The sequence below is a fragment of the Mustelus asterias genome, chromosome 27 (genome assembly GCF_964213995.1).
Source record: "Mustelus asterias chromosome 27, sMusAst1.hap1.1, whole genome shotgun sequence".
NCBI lineage: Eukaryota > Metazoa > Chordata > Chondrichthyes > Carcharhiniformes > Triakidae > Mustelus > Mustelus asterias.
The window spans coordinates 15,350,196-15,365,186 of NC_135827.1; the positions used below are offsets into that span (position 1 = coordinate 15,350,196).

Here is a 14,991-nt window from a genome sequence, read left to right on the forward strand (position 1 = left end):
CCGCACATCTTTGGACTGTGGGAGGAAACTGGAGCACCCGGAGGAAACCCACGCAGACACGAGGAGAATGTGCAAACTCCACACAGACAGGGTTAATTTAGATCTAATGAAACGAATGGTTTCATGATCATTAGAATCATAGAATTCCTACAGTGCAGGAGGTGGCCTTTTGGCCCATCGAGTCTGCATCGACCACAATCCCATCCAGGCCCTATTCCCGTAACCCTCCTAATCTCCCAGACACTCGGGGAAATTTAGCATGGCCAATCAACCTACCCTGCACATCTTTGGACTTTTAACTCCAGATGCTGGTTGAATTTAAATTTCACCAGCTGTGTTGGTTGGGAGGGATGGGGGGTAGGTGGGAAAGAGAACAGAAGTCAACACTGCTTCCAGATCCAGAACTCAAGTGAGGATCACTAACTGAGATTTTCGCAAGTGATCCTTTTAACTGGCAATGGCAGCATATTCTCCATCCAATAGGAGTGGTAGCTCTCACTCTCAGGCCAATCAGGTTAGAATGAAACACCAGGCTGTTATGAAAGGTAAGCAACAGAGAGAAGGTGCTTCAACATAAAGGTTTCAACTTTTGGGTCATATGAAAAGTAACAAGGCATTCAGTGACTTTCACCTCTTACAATTCAGTTATTGAGTGGAAACGTATCCCATGTAAAGTGGATTTTTAAAAAAGTATGCAAGAGAAATTATCCTATCATTTCTGGATTCAACTCTAACCAATTAATAACTTCTAAAAAAACCAAGGAAAGTGGCAACTGCCATTCATAAACAAATATGGAAGGGAATGCAGTGCATGGCTGGCGAATGCTTTACTATTAAGGTATCCCTCCTCCTTTTCCATCCCATCTTTTTGAAATGTTGTGTATCCTGGAATATTTAGATCTAAAGAACAGATCTTTATTTGCAACATTTTCTGATCTATTAAGCATGCTTTTGTGCATATAATAAAGAGCCTTGACATGTTAAACTACCTGTATTGTTTGCATGGACCTTATTCTTTGTTGCACGATTAACATTAAATTCTCTGTCCCTTTCTGTCCCACTCTGCTCATTTTTACACAAATTTTACTACACTGCTCTGTCACAGCAACTTTTCTTTTTAGCTTTCTATATTTCCCTGCATCAGACCACCTTCCCCACCACTCGCCCATCTTTTAGTTTAAAGTCCCACTATCCACGGCTCCAGTTAATAGTTTTCTAGAATCCTGATCTCTACCTGGTTCAAGTGATTTCCCCCTCCAACGGAACAGCTCTTTTTCTAGTTTTGATGTCAGTACCCCATGAACTCAAAGTCTTTCTCCCCACACTCATCCCAATTTGCAGATAGGTTAGGTAGTAATTCAGAGATTATCCTTGAAATTCTGCTTACTAATTTAGAATCCAACTTCCCAAACTCCTGATCTTGGCTTCAGGGAACAATATCTATTCCCGTGACTGGATGTCCTTTATCACTACCACATTCATTTTCAATCCATTCACTTGAATGGACTCCTGCTATAATCAATTTGTCCACTCTGCATGTCCTTGTTCTCACCCACACACACATTATGAAATTGTACTCCAACTGTGCATTTTTGTCAAGAAGTGTATGAGTACAGGATTGATGTGGTAATCTTCTGATAATATACAAGCTCTATTTCAACTATCTCCCATCTTACTGCAAATATTCTCCATACAGGTGGGACATTTAAAAATATTTTATTGATCAATAAATTGCATTGATATGTAAATCGCAAATTCACACCTTAGACAAGTTATTGCACATATAATGAAACCAGCAGCACAAATCTAAATATGCTTGACTCAAATTATTCTGTTTATTTATTGGTCAGACTATGAAACTCCAGATAAAGGGCATTTTAGTAACACAACTGTTAGACCTACATGAAAAAAAACTTTACATGAATAAAACAAATGCAAATTAAACAAACACGACAGCACCACAAAAAAACCTGAAAGTATTGGGCAGTTTATTCTGCCCTATGTAATGTCAGACTTCATTACTCAGAAGATTTCACGCCATTAGTTGGGATGTTTGGCTGTTTCTGACAACGGTACAAGATTCTTTTACAAATTTAGTGCGGTGTTCCCCTCAGTCTGTATAAACCTGGAGGGGGGGGGGGAAACTGCAGATCCATGACAACTGCTGTGTATGTGAAAAGTCGTACTTGCATCCATCCCGGCAAAATAATGAAGCTGGTACTTACTCTGGGATAGCCTGTGAGATGATGAAATTTATCTGGGGATAACACATCTTGGCAGATCAATAATTCCCAAATCAAGACATCTCCCCAAGAGAAATTCCATTTATAAAATCAAATCAGAAGAGAAAATAAAAGCAAAAAAATCAGAGTGAATTGAAGAGATAGACAATTGTAAGATGTTAAATAATGATCCTTGCATTTGGAAGTTAAACATGTTCTTTACGAAATGTAGAAATCACCATTGTTTTTCTTTAGAATGGTTTTTGGAGATATCTTCAATTTTACCGAACCTTATATCTTCAAAATTCAGAAAAATGATTAGACATTTTAAAATAATTTCTCATAATTAAATAAAAGCAACACCAATAATTTATCAACCACATGTTATTAAAAAGTCGCCCGTATATGTTTGGACCACATTTCCACAGATCAGAGTTTTTTTGGTGATGATTGATCGCTGAAGTGAATCTAGAGTTTCCCAGAGCAGCTGAATCATTTCCAGGCCGAATACAAATGCGCTGATGCGATCTTCTTCATTGAGGTATTTCTACAGTGTCCATCCCAAGCATCGCATGAAGATAATACAGACTGTAGTGCTTTGACATACGCTGTGGGTAGGGGAGATGGAGGAATGGAGGGAGACAAAATATGGCACAGGTATACAGTGAAATCTTTCCTTGAGATTGGTTTGATTATACAGCTATTCTTCTGTAAACTTGCTGCTTTCAGATATTTGAAGCTGGACTTAACCTAGTTATAACATTCTTTGAGCTGCTTCAATAAAGACCAAAACTGTATACAGTACTCTAGGTGCGGTCTCACCAAAGCCCTATACAGCTGTAGCAAGACTTCCCTACTCTTATGCTCCATCCTCCTTGAAATAAAGGACGATATTCCATTTGGCTTCCCAGTTACTTGCGGTACCTGCATGCTAACTTTTTGTGATTTATGTACAAGAACACCCAGATTATTCTGTACTGCAGCATTATGCACACTCTGTCTATTTAAATAATACTGTTTTTCTATTCTTCCTGCTCAAGTGGACAACCTCACATTTTCTCACTTCATCTGCCAAAATTTTGCTCATTCACTTAATCTATTTATATCCCTTTTCATACTCTGTCTTCTCAATTTTTCCTATCTATAGAATCCCTACATGTGCTGAAGGGGGCCATTCGGCCCATCGATCCTGGACCAATAACAATCCCATTCAGGCCCTATCCCTGTAGCCCCACGTATTTACCCTGTTAATCCTCCTGACACTAAGGGACAATTTACCATGGAAATCACATCTTTGGACTGTGGGAGGAAACCCACGCAGAAACGGGGAGAACATGCAAACTCCATTCAGACAGTCACGCAATGCTGGAATTGAACCCGGGTCCCTGGTGCTGTGAGACAGCAATGCTAACCATTGTACCAGCGTGACACTCTTTGTACTATGGTAGCTAAATTTGTTGTTGATACAGTCTGCCTCTTCATAATATAGATTGGAAATAGTTGAAGCCCCAGCACTGAGCCATGTAGCACTCCACTAGTTACAGTTTGCCAACCTGAAAATTACCCATTTATCCCGACTCCCTGCTTCCTGTTTGTTAGCCAATCCTCTATCCTAGTCCCATTTGCTTTCTTATACTTCTCCTCTCGTAATAACATTTGTTTTAAGTCCTTCCCTTCCTTTGCTTCGTGATTTTTTACTATAGTTGGGATGCTTTGTGTGTCTTCCACTGTGAAGACAGATAAAAAGTACTTGTTCAAAGTATTCACTATTGTTTCCCCAAGTCCACTAAGGGAACAATACTTACTTTAGTTACACTCTTCTTTTTAATATATTTTCTGCCAGTTTCTACTCATACAATAGTTTCTCCCTTTTTTTGTAATTCTTTGCCAGCTTCTAAAATTTTCCCAATCATCTGGGTACCAGTATCTCTCAAATGTCTGCCGCTTAAACCTATTTTTCCATTCCATTTTAATTAACTCTGTTTTCATACCCTTGTAATTGTCTTTATGTAAATTTAACACACTAGTTTCCTGGTTTGTTCCAGAACATATTGTTCTAAAGAAAAGTCCCGAATGTATTCCATGAAAAAATCTTCCAGGGTACTTTTGCCAATTGATTCATCCAATCTATATGAAGATTGAAATCTCCCACGATTATTGCAGTATCTTTCTTACAAGCCCCCATTATTTCTTGATGTATACTCTGTCCTACAGTATCACTGTCAGGGAGGCTTAGAAACCACTCCCACCAGTGTCTTCTTTGATATTTCTCATCTCCATCCAAAATTATTCTACATTTTTATCCACCAAACCAAGATAATTATCTTCATTTAAAAGCCTTCCTTTTCCTTTCTTCCAGTTTTTCTGAAACATCAAAGACCCCTGAATATTCAGGTCAGACTTGTGGTCACTTTCCAACCATGTCTCTGTAATGGCTACCATATTATACTCATTTTATTTTTAAAAATTCATTTGTGGAACACAGGCTTTGCTGGCTGGCCAACATTTATTCCATCCCTAGTTACGCGAGGGCAGTTGAGAGTCAACCATATTGCTGTGGCTCTGGAGTCCCACGTAGGCCAGACCAGGTCCCTGGACCAGACCAGAACAGCAGATTTCCTTCCCTAAAAAATATTAATGAACCAGTAGTGAATCAGATGGATTTTTCTGACAATTGACAATGGTTTCATGGTCATCAGTAGATTCTTAATTCCAGATTTCTTTTATTGAATTCAAATTCCACCATCTGCTGTGGCGGGATTTGAACCCAGTTCCTCAGAACATTAGCTAAATTTCTGAATTAATAGTCTAGTGATAATAACTCTAGGCCATCGCCTCCCCATTTCTATTTGTTCCAACAATTCACCTTGTCATGAATGCTGCATGCATTCAGATAAAGAGCCTTTAATCCTGTCTTTTTACTATTTTTCCCTGGTATGACCTTACTAACTGGTGCACTCTTATGTTTGTACACTCTGTCCCTTCCAGTCTCACTCTGGTTATCATTAACTGTAGCACTACCCTGTACTCTTGCCTCTTACTTTAACTTTCCAGGTTTTCCCTCATGTGAACCCTCCCCTCCACAATTTAGTTTAAAGCCTTCACTACAGCCCTTGTTATATAACTCACCAGGACACTGACCCCAGTGTGGATTAGGTGAAGGCCACCCCAACGGTACAGTTTCCTTTTTCCTCAGTGCTGCCACCAGTGTCCCATAAATTGAAACTCATTTCTCCCACACAAACTTTGAACTGTGCATCCAAATCCCTGATTGCATTTACCCTTAGGCTCCGGTTGTAGAGTTACTTGTTAAGTTTAGTCTCTATGCTCATTCACCCTCAGCAGGGCACCTTTCTTAGTCTTGCCTGTGTTGTTGGTATCTACTTGAAGAGATGGCACCTGGTATTCAACATGGCCATTCCAGACTCATGCATTTGACTGCAGAGAACAGTATGTATCCCCATAACAATGCCATCCCCTACTATACCTACATTACTCCCCCAAATCCTGAATGGCTCCCTGCAGCAAAGTGGTCAGTTCGCAGTCCTTGGTCTGATCCACACAAATTGCAAGAACCTCAAACCTGTTGGACAATTGCCCTTCCATAGCTTTGTTTGTGTCCCTAAACCTCCTCACTCAGTCACAACTTTCTGTCCCTCACCATAGCCCAAATCAGAACTAACTAGCCTAAAGTGTGTGACTGCCTCCTGGAACAGTGTCTGGGTATCTTTCTCCCTCTGATGTATCACATGTCTGAAGTTCAGCCTCCAGCTCATCATCTCTGGGACAAAAATGTTAAAGCTGCCGGCACTTATTACAGATGTGGATCACACTGGTGTCCACCAGCAAACACATGCTACAGCTTCAACACGTCACCTGCTCTGCCATCTTAATTGTGTTTAGTTTAACTAAATAGATTTCAAGTTTATATCTTTCAGCACTGGTTTAAATACTGCCCGCATTTCGAGGGATAAAATCTTTTTAAAAAAATCACCAAACAATCATCTCCCTGTTCACCCAGTTAAAGCCTTGAACATTCACCAGCTTCTGAAAGCTGAAAAATGATTTAAAATTCTGCACCTTCGTACCCCAAATTTCCAAGTTAGCCCACTTAATTTATTACACTCAGGCCTCACCACACAGTGTGATACCAAAACCTGTAGACATTTATACAGAGCTGATGACTCACACTCAAGGGACAACTGTTAAATCAGCTTCCTGTTAGTGTTTAACACCTATTCACTTTCAGTTAATTTCAGATTACTGCCACAGCAGGTTCATTTCTGTTAATTAGGCTCCTCAGCTAGCTTGCAATCTTAAAGCTCTAAGTAAAAGTCTGACAGCTAATCTAAATTATCAATTGAGAAAATTTACCAGACATTCCCACCAAATTTCCAAGTTAACACTTTTACCTCATTTAATGCACAAATAATTCAGAAATTGCCACAATTTTCAGCTCTCCAAAAACTAAGGGACAGTTTAATAGTGAAAATTGGAAATTCAGAAAGGGTAATCTTTTATTTCAAACCCAAAGATGTGCAGGTTAGGTAGATGGACTATCCTTTAGCGTCCAAGGATGTGTAGGTTAGGCAGATTAGCCATTGTAAATGCACGGGGTTATGGAGATAGGACAGAGCCTGGAAGGGATGCCCTTTCGGAGTATCGGTGCAGACTTGATGGGCCGGATGGCCTCTTCCTGCAATGTAGGAATTCTATGATTCAACTGGTGTAGACCACAATCAGTAAGGATAGGCAACAACGCCTCCTCCACAATCATCCTCAACACCGATGTCCCACAAGGCTGTGTTCTCAGCCCCCTACTATACTCCTTATACACCTATGACTGTGTGGCCAAATTCCCCTCCAACTTGATTTTCAAGTTTGCTGACGACACCACCTTAGTGGGTCGGATCTCAAACAATGATGAGACAGTATACAGGAATGAGATAGAGAATCTGGTGAACTGGTACGGCAACAATAATCTCTCCCTTAATGTCAACAAAATGAAGGAGATTGTCATTGACTTCAGGAATCGTAAAGGAGAACATGCCCCTGGCTACATCAACGGGGATGAAGGAGAAAGGGTCGAGAACTTCAAGTTTTTAGGTGTCCAGATCACCAACAACCTGTCCTGGTCTCCCCATGCTGACACTATAGTTAAGAAAGCCCACCAACGCCTCTACGTTCTCAGAAGACTAAGGAAATTTGGCATGTCAGCTATGACTCTCACCAACTTTTACAGATGCACCATAGAAAGCATTCTTTCTGGTTGTATCACAGCTTAGTATGGCTCCTGCGCTGCCCAAGACCGCAAGGAACTACAAAAGGTCATGAATGTAGCACAAATCATCACGCAAACCAGCCTCCCATCCATTGACTCTGTCTACACTTCCCACTGCCTCGGCAAAGCAGCCAGCATAATTAAGGACCCCACGCACCCCGGACATTCTCTCTTCCACCTTCTTCTGTCGGGAAAAAGATACAAATGTCTGAGGTCACGTACCAACCGACTCAAGAACAGCTTCTTCCCTGCTGCTGTCAGACTTTTGAATGGACCTACCTTGCATTAAGTTGATCTTTCTCCACACCCTAGCTGTGACTGTAACACTACATTCTGCACCCTCTCGTTTCCTTCTCTATGCGCGATATGCTTTGTCTGTATAGCAAGCAGGAAACAATACTTTCCACTGTATACTAATACATGTGACACTAATAAATCAAATAATAAATAATAGTTGATGGCAACTCAGTATTTTAATAGTTAAAGTTTCTGAACACAGAAAAGTGCAGTTTAATAGCAGAAAATTAATTGCTAAACCCAGTAAAACTAGACAAAGGGTGATAATAATAGACTCTGTTCATGCCTCTAGACATGAGCCTGGAGCGTGACAGCTGTCAACGTCTACTGCAGAACTTGCACACCTTTCTTTCAGTCCATAAATGCAATTGCCTCATTGGTGGAACTTTACAAATATGTTTAAAATAAGACTGTTAAACTAATCCTGCAAAACCATACTGTAATCTTGATCATTGAATGTTATCAACACTCTCAAGCGAAATTCAAGTTATTGCCACAATTAAATTATGTCAACAACAACTGAATTTCTCACGGTTGATTTTAAATATTCAAATATTTTCCCACGATCAATGCTTAGTGTTTTGCTGGTGTTGCGTCATCATAACTGATGTTAATTCAAGTAGTACAGCAGTGTGCAACGTTGTCTTTTGTGACTCTGGCAAAGAGTTAAGTTACAGTTCATTTAGTGCATAATACTATCCTGTTGTGATCAGTTTGGTTAATTACTGATATACTATGGATTAGTGTATTTGGAAAGGTCCAAAGATGCAATTTAGGCACCTCATTAAACCTTGAAAAGGCAGAACCCAAAATAATCTTTCAATTCTTAAGAAAATGGGGAATTCATCTGTATTTTAGCCATGATCTCATTGAATGGCAGAGCAGGCTCAAGGGGCCAAATGACCTCCTAATTTGTATGTTCTTATGTATGTAAAATCCAATGCTTTAACATTGTGCAGAGTTCAGCATCAGTCCCTCACACAACTTTCAATCAGATAGCCTTTAATATTCCTCACGAGTATCCACTATTCTAAATTAGGTATTTGGAAGAAATAAATATTGTTCTAATAAGTATTATTATCCAGTTTGTGTACCTTTAGGGTTTTTATAGAAGACACAGTTGTTCGCACACTTGTCTGGATGCGAGTCCCAGAAATCGGTTCCACAGCAACAGAGCGGAGGTAGATCTGTGTTTTGCAATTTAATCCTCTCCATCATCTGTGCTCTTAAGGCTTCTATGTATCTGCAATACATTAATGATGGCAAGAAAGCAGAGTTGAAGCAGCTTGATTCACTCTGCCAAAAGCAAGTATTATCCGTTGTTAGCGATCATAAAGATACATTGCTCAATTCCAACTCACCTAAAACTCATCCACATACACACACAATTGTACTCCTCAGTTTTGGCTGGAATCTCGAGTTTTCTACCCTGGCTGCCAACATCTCATTTCAATTCAGGGCCAGTAAGCAGTGTTGAATATAGTGCTGCTCAGCAGTCACAGAGTCATAGAGGTTTACAGCATGGAAACAGGCCCTTCGGCCCAATTTGTCCATGCCGCCCAGTTTTTAACCATTAAGCTAGTCCCAATTGCCCACGTTTGGCCCATATCCCTCTATACCATCTTACCCATGTAACTACTAAATGCTTTTTAAAAGACAAAATTGTACCCACCTCTATGACTGCCCCTGGCAGCTCATTCCAGACACTCACCACCCTGTGTGTGAAAAAATTGCTTGTCTGTACTCTTTTGTATCTCTCCCTTCTCACCTTAAACCTATGCCCTCTAGTTTTAGACGCCCCTACCTTTGGGAAAAGATGCTGATCTATGCAACTCATTATTTTATAGACCTCTATAAGAGCACCCCTAAGCCTCCTATGCTCCAGGGAAAAAAGTCCTAGTCTATCCAGCCTCTCCTTATAACTCAAATCATCAAGTCCCAGTAGCATCCCAGTAAATATTTTCTGCACTCTTTCTAGTTTGATAATATCCTTTCTATAATAGGGTGACCAGAACTGTACACAGTATTCCAAGTGTCTTGTACAGCTTCAACAAGACGTTCCAACTCCTGTATTCAATGTTCTGACCAATGAAACCAAGCATGCCGAATGCCTTCTTCACCACTCTGTCCACCTGTGACTTCACTTTCAAGGAGCTATGAACCTGTGCTCCTAGATCTCGTTGTTCTATAATTCTCCCCAACATCCTACCATTAACTGAGTAAGTCCTGCCCTGATTCGGTCTACCAAAATGCATCACTTCACATTTATCTAAATTAAATTCCATCTGTCATTCATCGGCCCACTGGTCCAATTGATCAAGATCCCGTTGCAATCCTAAATAACTAGATCATTAGAACTTTAAGCAGTTTATCATTAGGTAACTGATCAGTTGCTCAGCCTTTCCTTGTAGATATATAGAAGACATATAAAGCTGAGTATAACACAGAAAACACTTAAATTATATTTCAGATCCACCCATCTAAAATGATAAAATATTTAGTAAATGTTTGGGAAAATATTCTGAAAGTCTCCTATTTTCAGATGTTGATAATCTGTTGGTGAGCTTGTCTTTTCCATTTTTTTCCAGCTATATAAGCAAGAAGGCACTGAATAAATTGTTTTACTTTATTTTTAATTGATACTTTTTTTACTGGTATAGCATTTTAACTATCAACTCTCATCAGCTAAAGCTACTCCAACCTGACAAAATACAGATATTTCCCCCTACCTAACTGCATTATGCACTGCAGGGAATAGCATTTCGTAATCTTAGAAACTGCAGCAAACTTAAATTAATAGCATGAAACATCACAATACAGTTAAAAGTGTGCACAGCAGAACATCTGCAACTAGTTCAGTGAATTCCTGTGAAGCAAGTAAAAACTGAGGCTATTTCTCACCAACTGATACACAAAATCAATCTGAATTCAAAAAGTTAAACTACCTTGAGGCAAAAGCCTATTAGTCCCAACTGTCAAGATGTTGAAAACACAGGGTTTTGGGGGGGGGGGGGGATATCATTTTCTTATTTATAATTGATTCCTCCAGTCAATAGGATTCACAGCACCGAATATCAGATGTAACAGATTTATTAGTTATACAAAAATCAGGCATGTGCTAGCCTGTTTTGTTGGAGGATGCAAAAGTGCTATAGTCCCAAGCTTTGTATCCAGGTTACAGACATTTGAACCCCAAATCTCTGTTCCAATACTCACTTCTAATTATCCTTTCTACAAGACATTCCACTATTTTCTGCCTTACCAAATACAACTCCATATATCAGATCAAATTTAATGAGCTTCTTTTGTCATTTAAATTAATTTTCTCCAGATGGTACAATTCCCATACTTTACCTTACTAATAATTTCAGTCTTGTTATTCTACCAAGTGAAACTTCCAATTATAAATATGAACTATTCTATATCAATTTCCCACTTCTAAAATGGAAATATGTGGTCACAGATCTTTTTCTATACAACTTATCAATTAAAGTTATCAGCAGTATTCACTGGAACTTATTATAATGACTTTTATTGTTTGAACTAACCATTGCATTATGGCCAGTCTTAATTCAAGAGCTCAGTGGTCATGGCATCCAAATTGAAATGTACTTCCTCACTTAACAAGAAAAGGCTAAAGATGTACCATTACTACAGTATACAGAGAAATCAATAACACAGACCTCAAGACAATCTGATAACCCTTCTGTTGCATTATGACTTTGGCATTAAACAGAGAAGTCCAAAATCAGTTCTCCAGCAAGAACACTCTGCAACACCATCAGAAATATTTATTTCAAACTATCTGCATGCATATTAACTACTACAAAGGTGTGAAGCAAAGATTAATTTGATCTTGTGGGTTTATTTCCTTCCTTTTTCTGCATAACTATAAAACACCTTGATTCCTGTGAAAGGCAGAATTCTCAGCATACCTGGTACTCTCTCTGTTTCGTTGGGCTTTGACTTTTTCTGCTCTCTTCTGTTTCTCCTCTTCCTTCAACTGAGCAATTCTTCCACTTTCAGCCACTCGCGCTTTCTGATGAGTTAGCTTAAGCATCCTTTTCTCTTCAGCCTCCCTTAGTTTCTCCTTCTCTTCCTTAATTCTGAGCAAAATTTTTAAAGAAACATGGATACCGAATTGAGTTAAAGGCTCAAGGTTGGTGTGGGCATATGAACATGAATAAGCCTGAGCAAATGTGAAACTTGTAATTTATAGGCAAAGCACAGTACATGCTGTCATTGCCTTTTGTTTTCCAAAGTCATTCACTGAATTTATTATTTGTTGAGACATCAACAACACAATGTAATGCTTTATAAATGCAAATCTTCTGACTCACTGCATGATTGGCAAAGATGTTTGCAATTGATTTATTGTCACATGTATTAGTATGCAGTGAAAAGTATTGTTTCTTGCATGCTATACAGACAAAGCATACCGTTCATGGAGAAGAAAACAAAAGAGTGCAGAATGTAGTGTTACAGTCACAGCTAGGGTGTAGAGAAAGATCAACTTAATGCAAGGTAGGTCCATTCAAGTCTGATGGCAGCAGGGAAGAAGCTGTTCTTGAGTCGGCAGGTAAATGACCTCAGACTTCTGTATCTTTTTCCCGATGGAAGGCGGCGCAAGCGAGAATGTCCGGGGTGTGTGGAGTCCTTAATTATGCTGTCTGCTTTGCTGAGGCAGCGGGAAATGTAGACAGAGGCAATGGATGGGAGGCTGGTTTGCCTGATGGATTGGACTACATTCACGACCTTTTGTAGTTTCTTGCGATCTTGGGCAGAGCAGGAGCCATACCAAGCTGTGATACAACCAGAAAGAATGCTTTCTATGGCGCATCTATAAATGTTGGTGAAAGTCGTAGCTGACATGCCAAATTTCCTTAGTCTTCTGAGAAAGTAGAGGCGTTGGCGGGCTTTGTTAACTATAGTGTCGGTGGTAGGGGGGAGAGAGAGAAAGAGACCAGGACAGGTTGTTGGTGATCTGGACAGCTAAAAACTTGAAGCTCTCTGGCTTCAGGGGACTGTTCTCCTTCGAGCAGAGCAAGCTAAGAGACTTGTTAGAGGTATTTGTAATCATGCATTGATGCAGTAAACAAAGAAAACGGTTTCTGATGGCTGAACAATAAGGAATCTAAGGGCACGGATTCAAGGTGATTTGCAAAAGTACCAGAGTGGAGTAAAAAAAATTTTACGCAACAAGTGCTTGGGATTTGGAATGCATAGCCTGATAGGGTGATGGATAAAGATTCAATAGTAGCTTTCAAAGGATGAATATGTGAAGGAAAAACAAATCACAGGGAGATGGCCTGAGAACAGAAGAATGATACTAATTGAATTGTTTTAAAAAATAATTGGTGCTCATTTGGCCGCTTTCAGTGCTGCATCATTCTCTGATTTATATGACTCTGACAAATTCAATAGCGAGACGATACTGTGGCTTTAAGAAATGTTTTTGTGCAGGATTTGTTGTAGCAGTTTGTTTTTATTATCGGAGATGTTGTGTCTGGATCCCGCTGCACTGAATTGTTATTGTAGCAACATAATTGATCCTTATTGATGCAGTGTTTGTTTTAATCTGAACTAATGCAGAGTTCTGTTGTTTTATATTTTTCCCTGGGATATTTCAGAGTGGGGCTTGATTGACAGGCAAGGTCAATGATCAGGTACAACTAGACTTTCACAGTGAACTCAAGGGAGTCTGTTTTTGGGATTTTTAGACAGAGTTTGCTTTCTCTGTATCTGTTGCTCTGTCTGAAGGGGAGACTGCCTAAAAATAAGCCTTTTTCTCTGAGATTTTACTGTTTGGGGATGGACCTCTCTCTCTGGAACTTGCTGTATGAGAATTAGAAGACAAGGGTCTGTCTGGATTAGTCTCCAGAAGTGTCAAAGACTGGAAACTTAGTACCTACATAAGCATCTTTGGTTTCTGTGCTAACTGATTCATGTCTGTTAAGGATACTGCTAAATTGGAACAATAGAGATAGTTAGCTGTTAAGAATAATACTTTGTCAGGTTTAAGTATTTTAATTAGTAAAAGTTATGCTAATTCTTTTTGTTATATTCTAACTGTGTTCTTAAATAAAGTTTGTTTTGATGAAAGCTTCCTAGTGAGTCACTTGAATCATACCTGGAGTGAAACACCTTATGCTCACCCTAATGCCAAAATCAAAAGTAAAAGTTAGGGTCTTGGCTAACTTCATAAAATACCTTGGTCCTTAACAATAGCATATTTAGTCTTCTATTAGAATTTAAATATGAAACGATTTGCTCATTTGTGGACAAGTGGTATTAAATATTTTTATAAGCTAAACATTCTGAAGTGAATTATACTGAGGATTGCAGCATGACCAGCAGTTTCCCAAGTTCAGGCAGCAGTTAAGTTGCTGAGTTTGAGTTTCAGCACTGCCTCAACTAAATGTATCACTCACTTTGCTATCCTTTTCTCATGCTCCCGCTGGCGTTGATGTTCTTTCACCTGTTCTCGTTCAATGTCCATGAAGAGGCGACGGTACATCAAATACTGGTTACCACGCTGGAAACAGATCAATCAGAAATATACCTGCATTATTTGAGTATCTGCAAATTACATGAAGCTTGGTTGAGAAACAACCAGACCTGATGCAAATGATTGTCCTTTGAAAGTGTAACGTGACACCACATTAAACAGGTTCTTGAGCCATTTTCATGAGTAGAAAGCATCTACTGCACTGAGGCAGATTGAACATATGACAGTTGTTATCTTGACTGCAATACAGGACAGCTTATTAAGCTTTAGTCAGCTTCTAACCCGGTTTCCTTTTCTGGGAGGTGTTTTATTTGGCAAAAGAAAAGAAATCCTGTCAATTCCACCAGATTATTCCAAAGAACAAAAGCAGTCAAGCCTATTTCAGCTCAGCTGTGTCCTCGCCCTCAACATCCTACAGGTTAACTTTGACCAGAAAAGGAATTGGAATAGCCATAAAAAATACTGTGGCTAAAAGAGGAGATCAGAGGCTGGGAATTCTGTGGCGAATAATTTACCTCCTGTCTCTCTAAAAACCTTCCACTATCTATAAGGCACAAGTCAGGGGTATAATGGAACACCTTTTCACTCTCTTGGATCAGTGCAGCTTCAACAACACTCAAGAGACTCTACTGTACATCATCTAGGAGAAAGCATCCCACTTGATAGGCATGTTGTTCACCACT

The 14,991-nt window shown here is 39.5% G+C and overlaps 1 protein-coding gene across 2 annotated transcripts in view; it reads right to left on the minus strand.

Annotated features, from left to right (window-relative positions):
- Positions 1-1,700: 1,700 nt before the first annotated feature.
- Positions 1,701-14,991, minus strand: part of ccdc15 (coiled-coil domain containing 15) — a 47,564-nt gene continuing 34,273 nt past the window's right edge. For both annotated transcript variants that reach the window (XM_078199171.1, XM_078199172.1), the window contains exons 8-11: positions 14,232-14,335; positions 11,736-11,906; positions 8,895-9,043; positions 1,701-2,830 (exon numbers count right to left, since the gene is read on the minus strand). In XM_078199171.1, the coding sequence (XP_078055297.1) occupies positions 2,715-2,830; positions 8,895-9,043; positions 11,736-11,906; positions 14,232-14,335 (540 nt within the window). In that variant the 3' untranslated portion in view covers positions 1,701-2,714. The remainder of the gene's footprint in view (positions 2,831-8,894; positions 9,044-11,735; positions 11,907-14,231; positions 14,336-14,991) is intronic.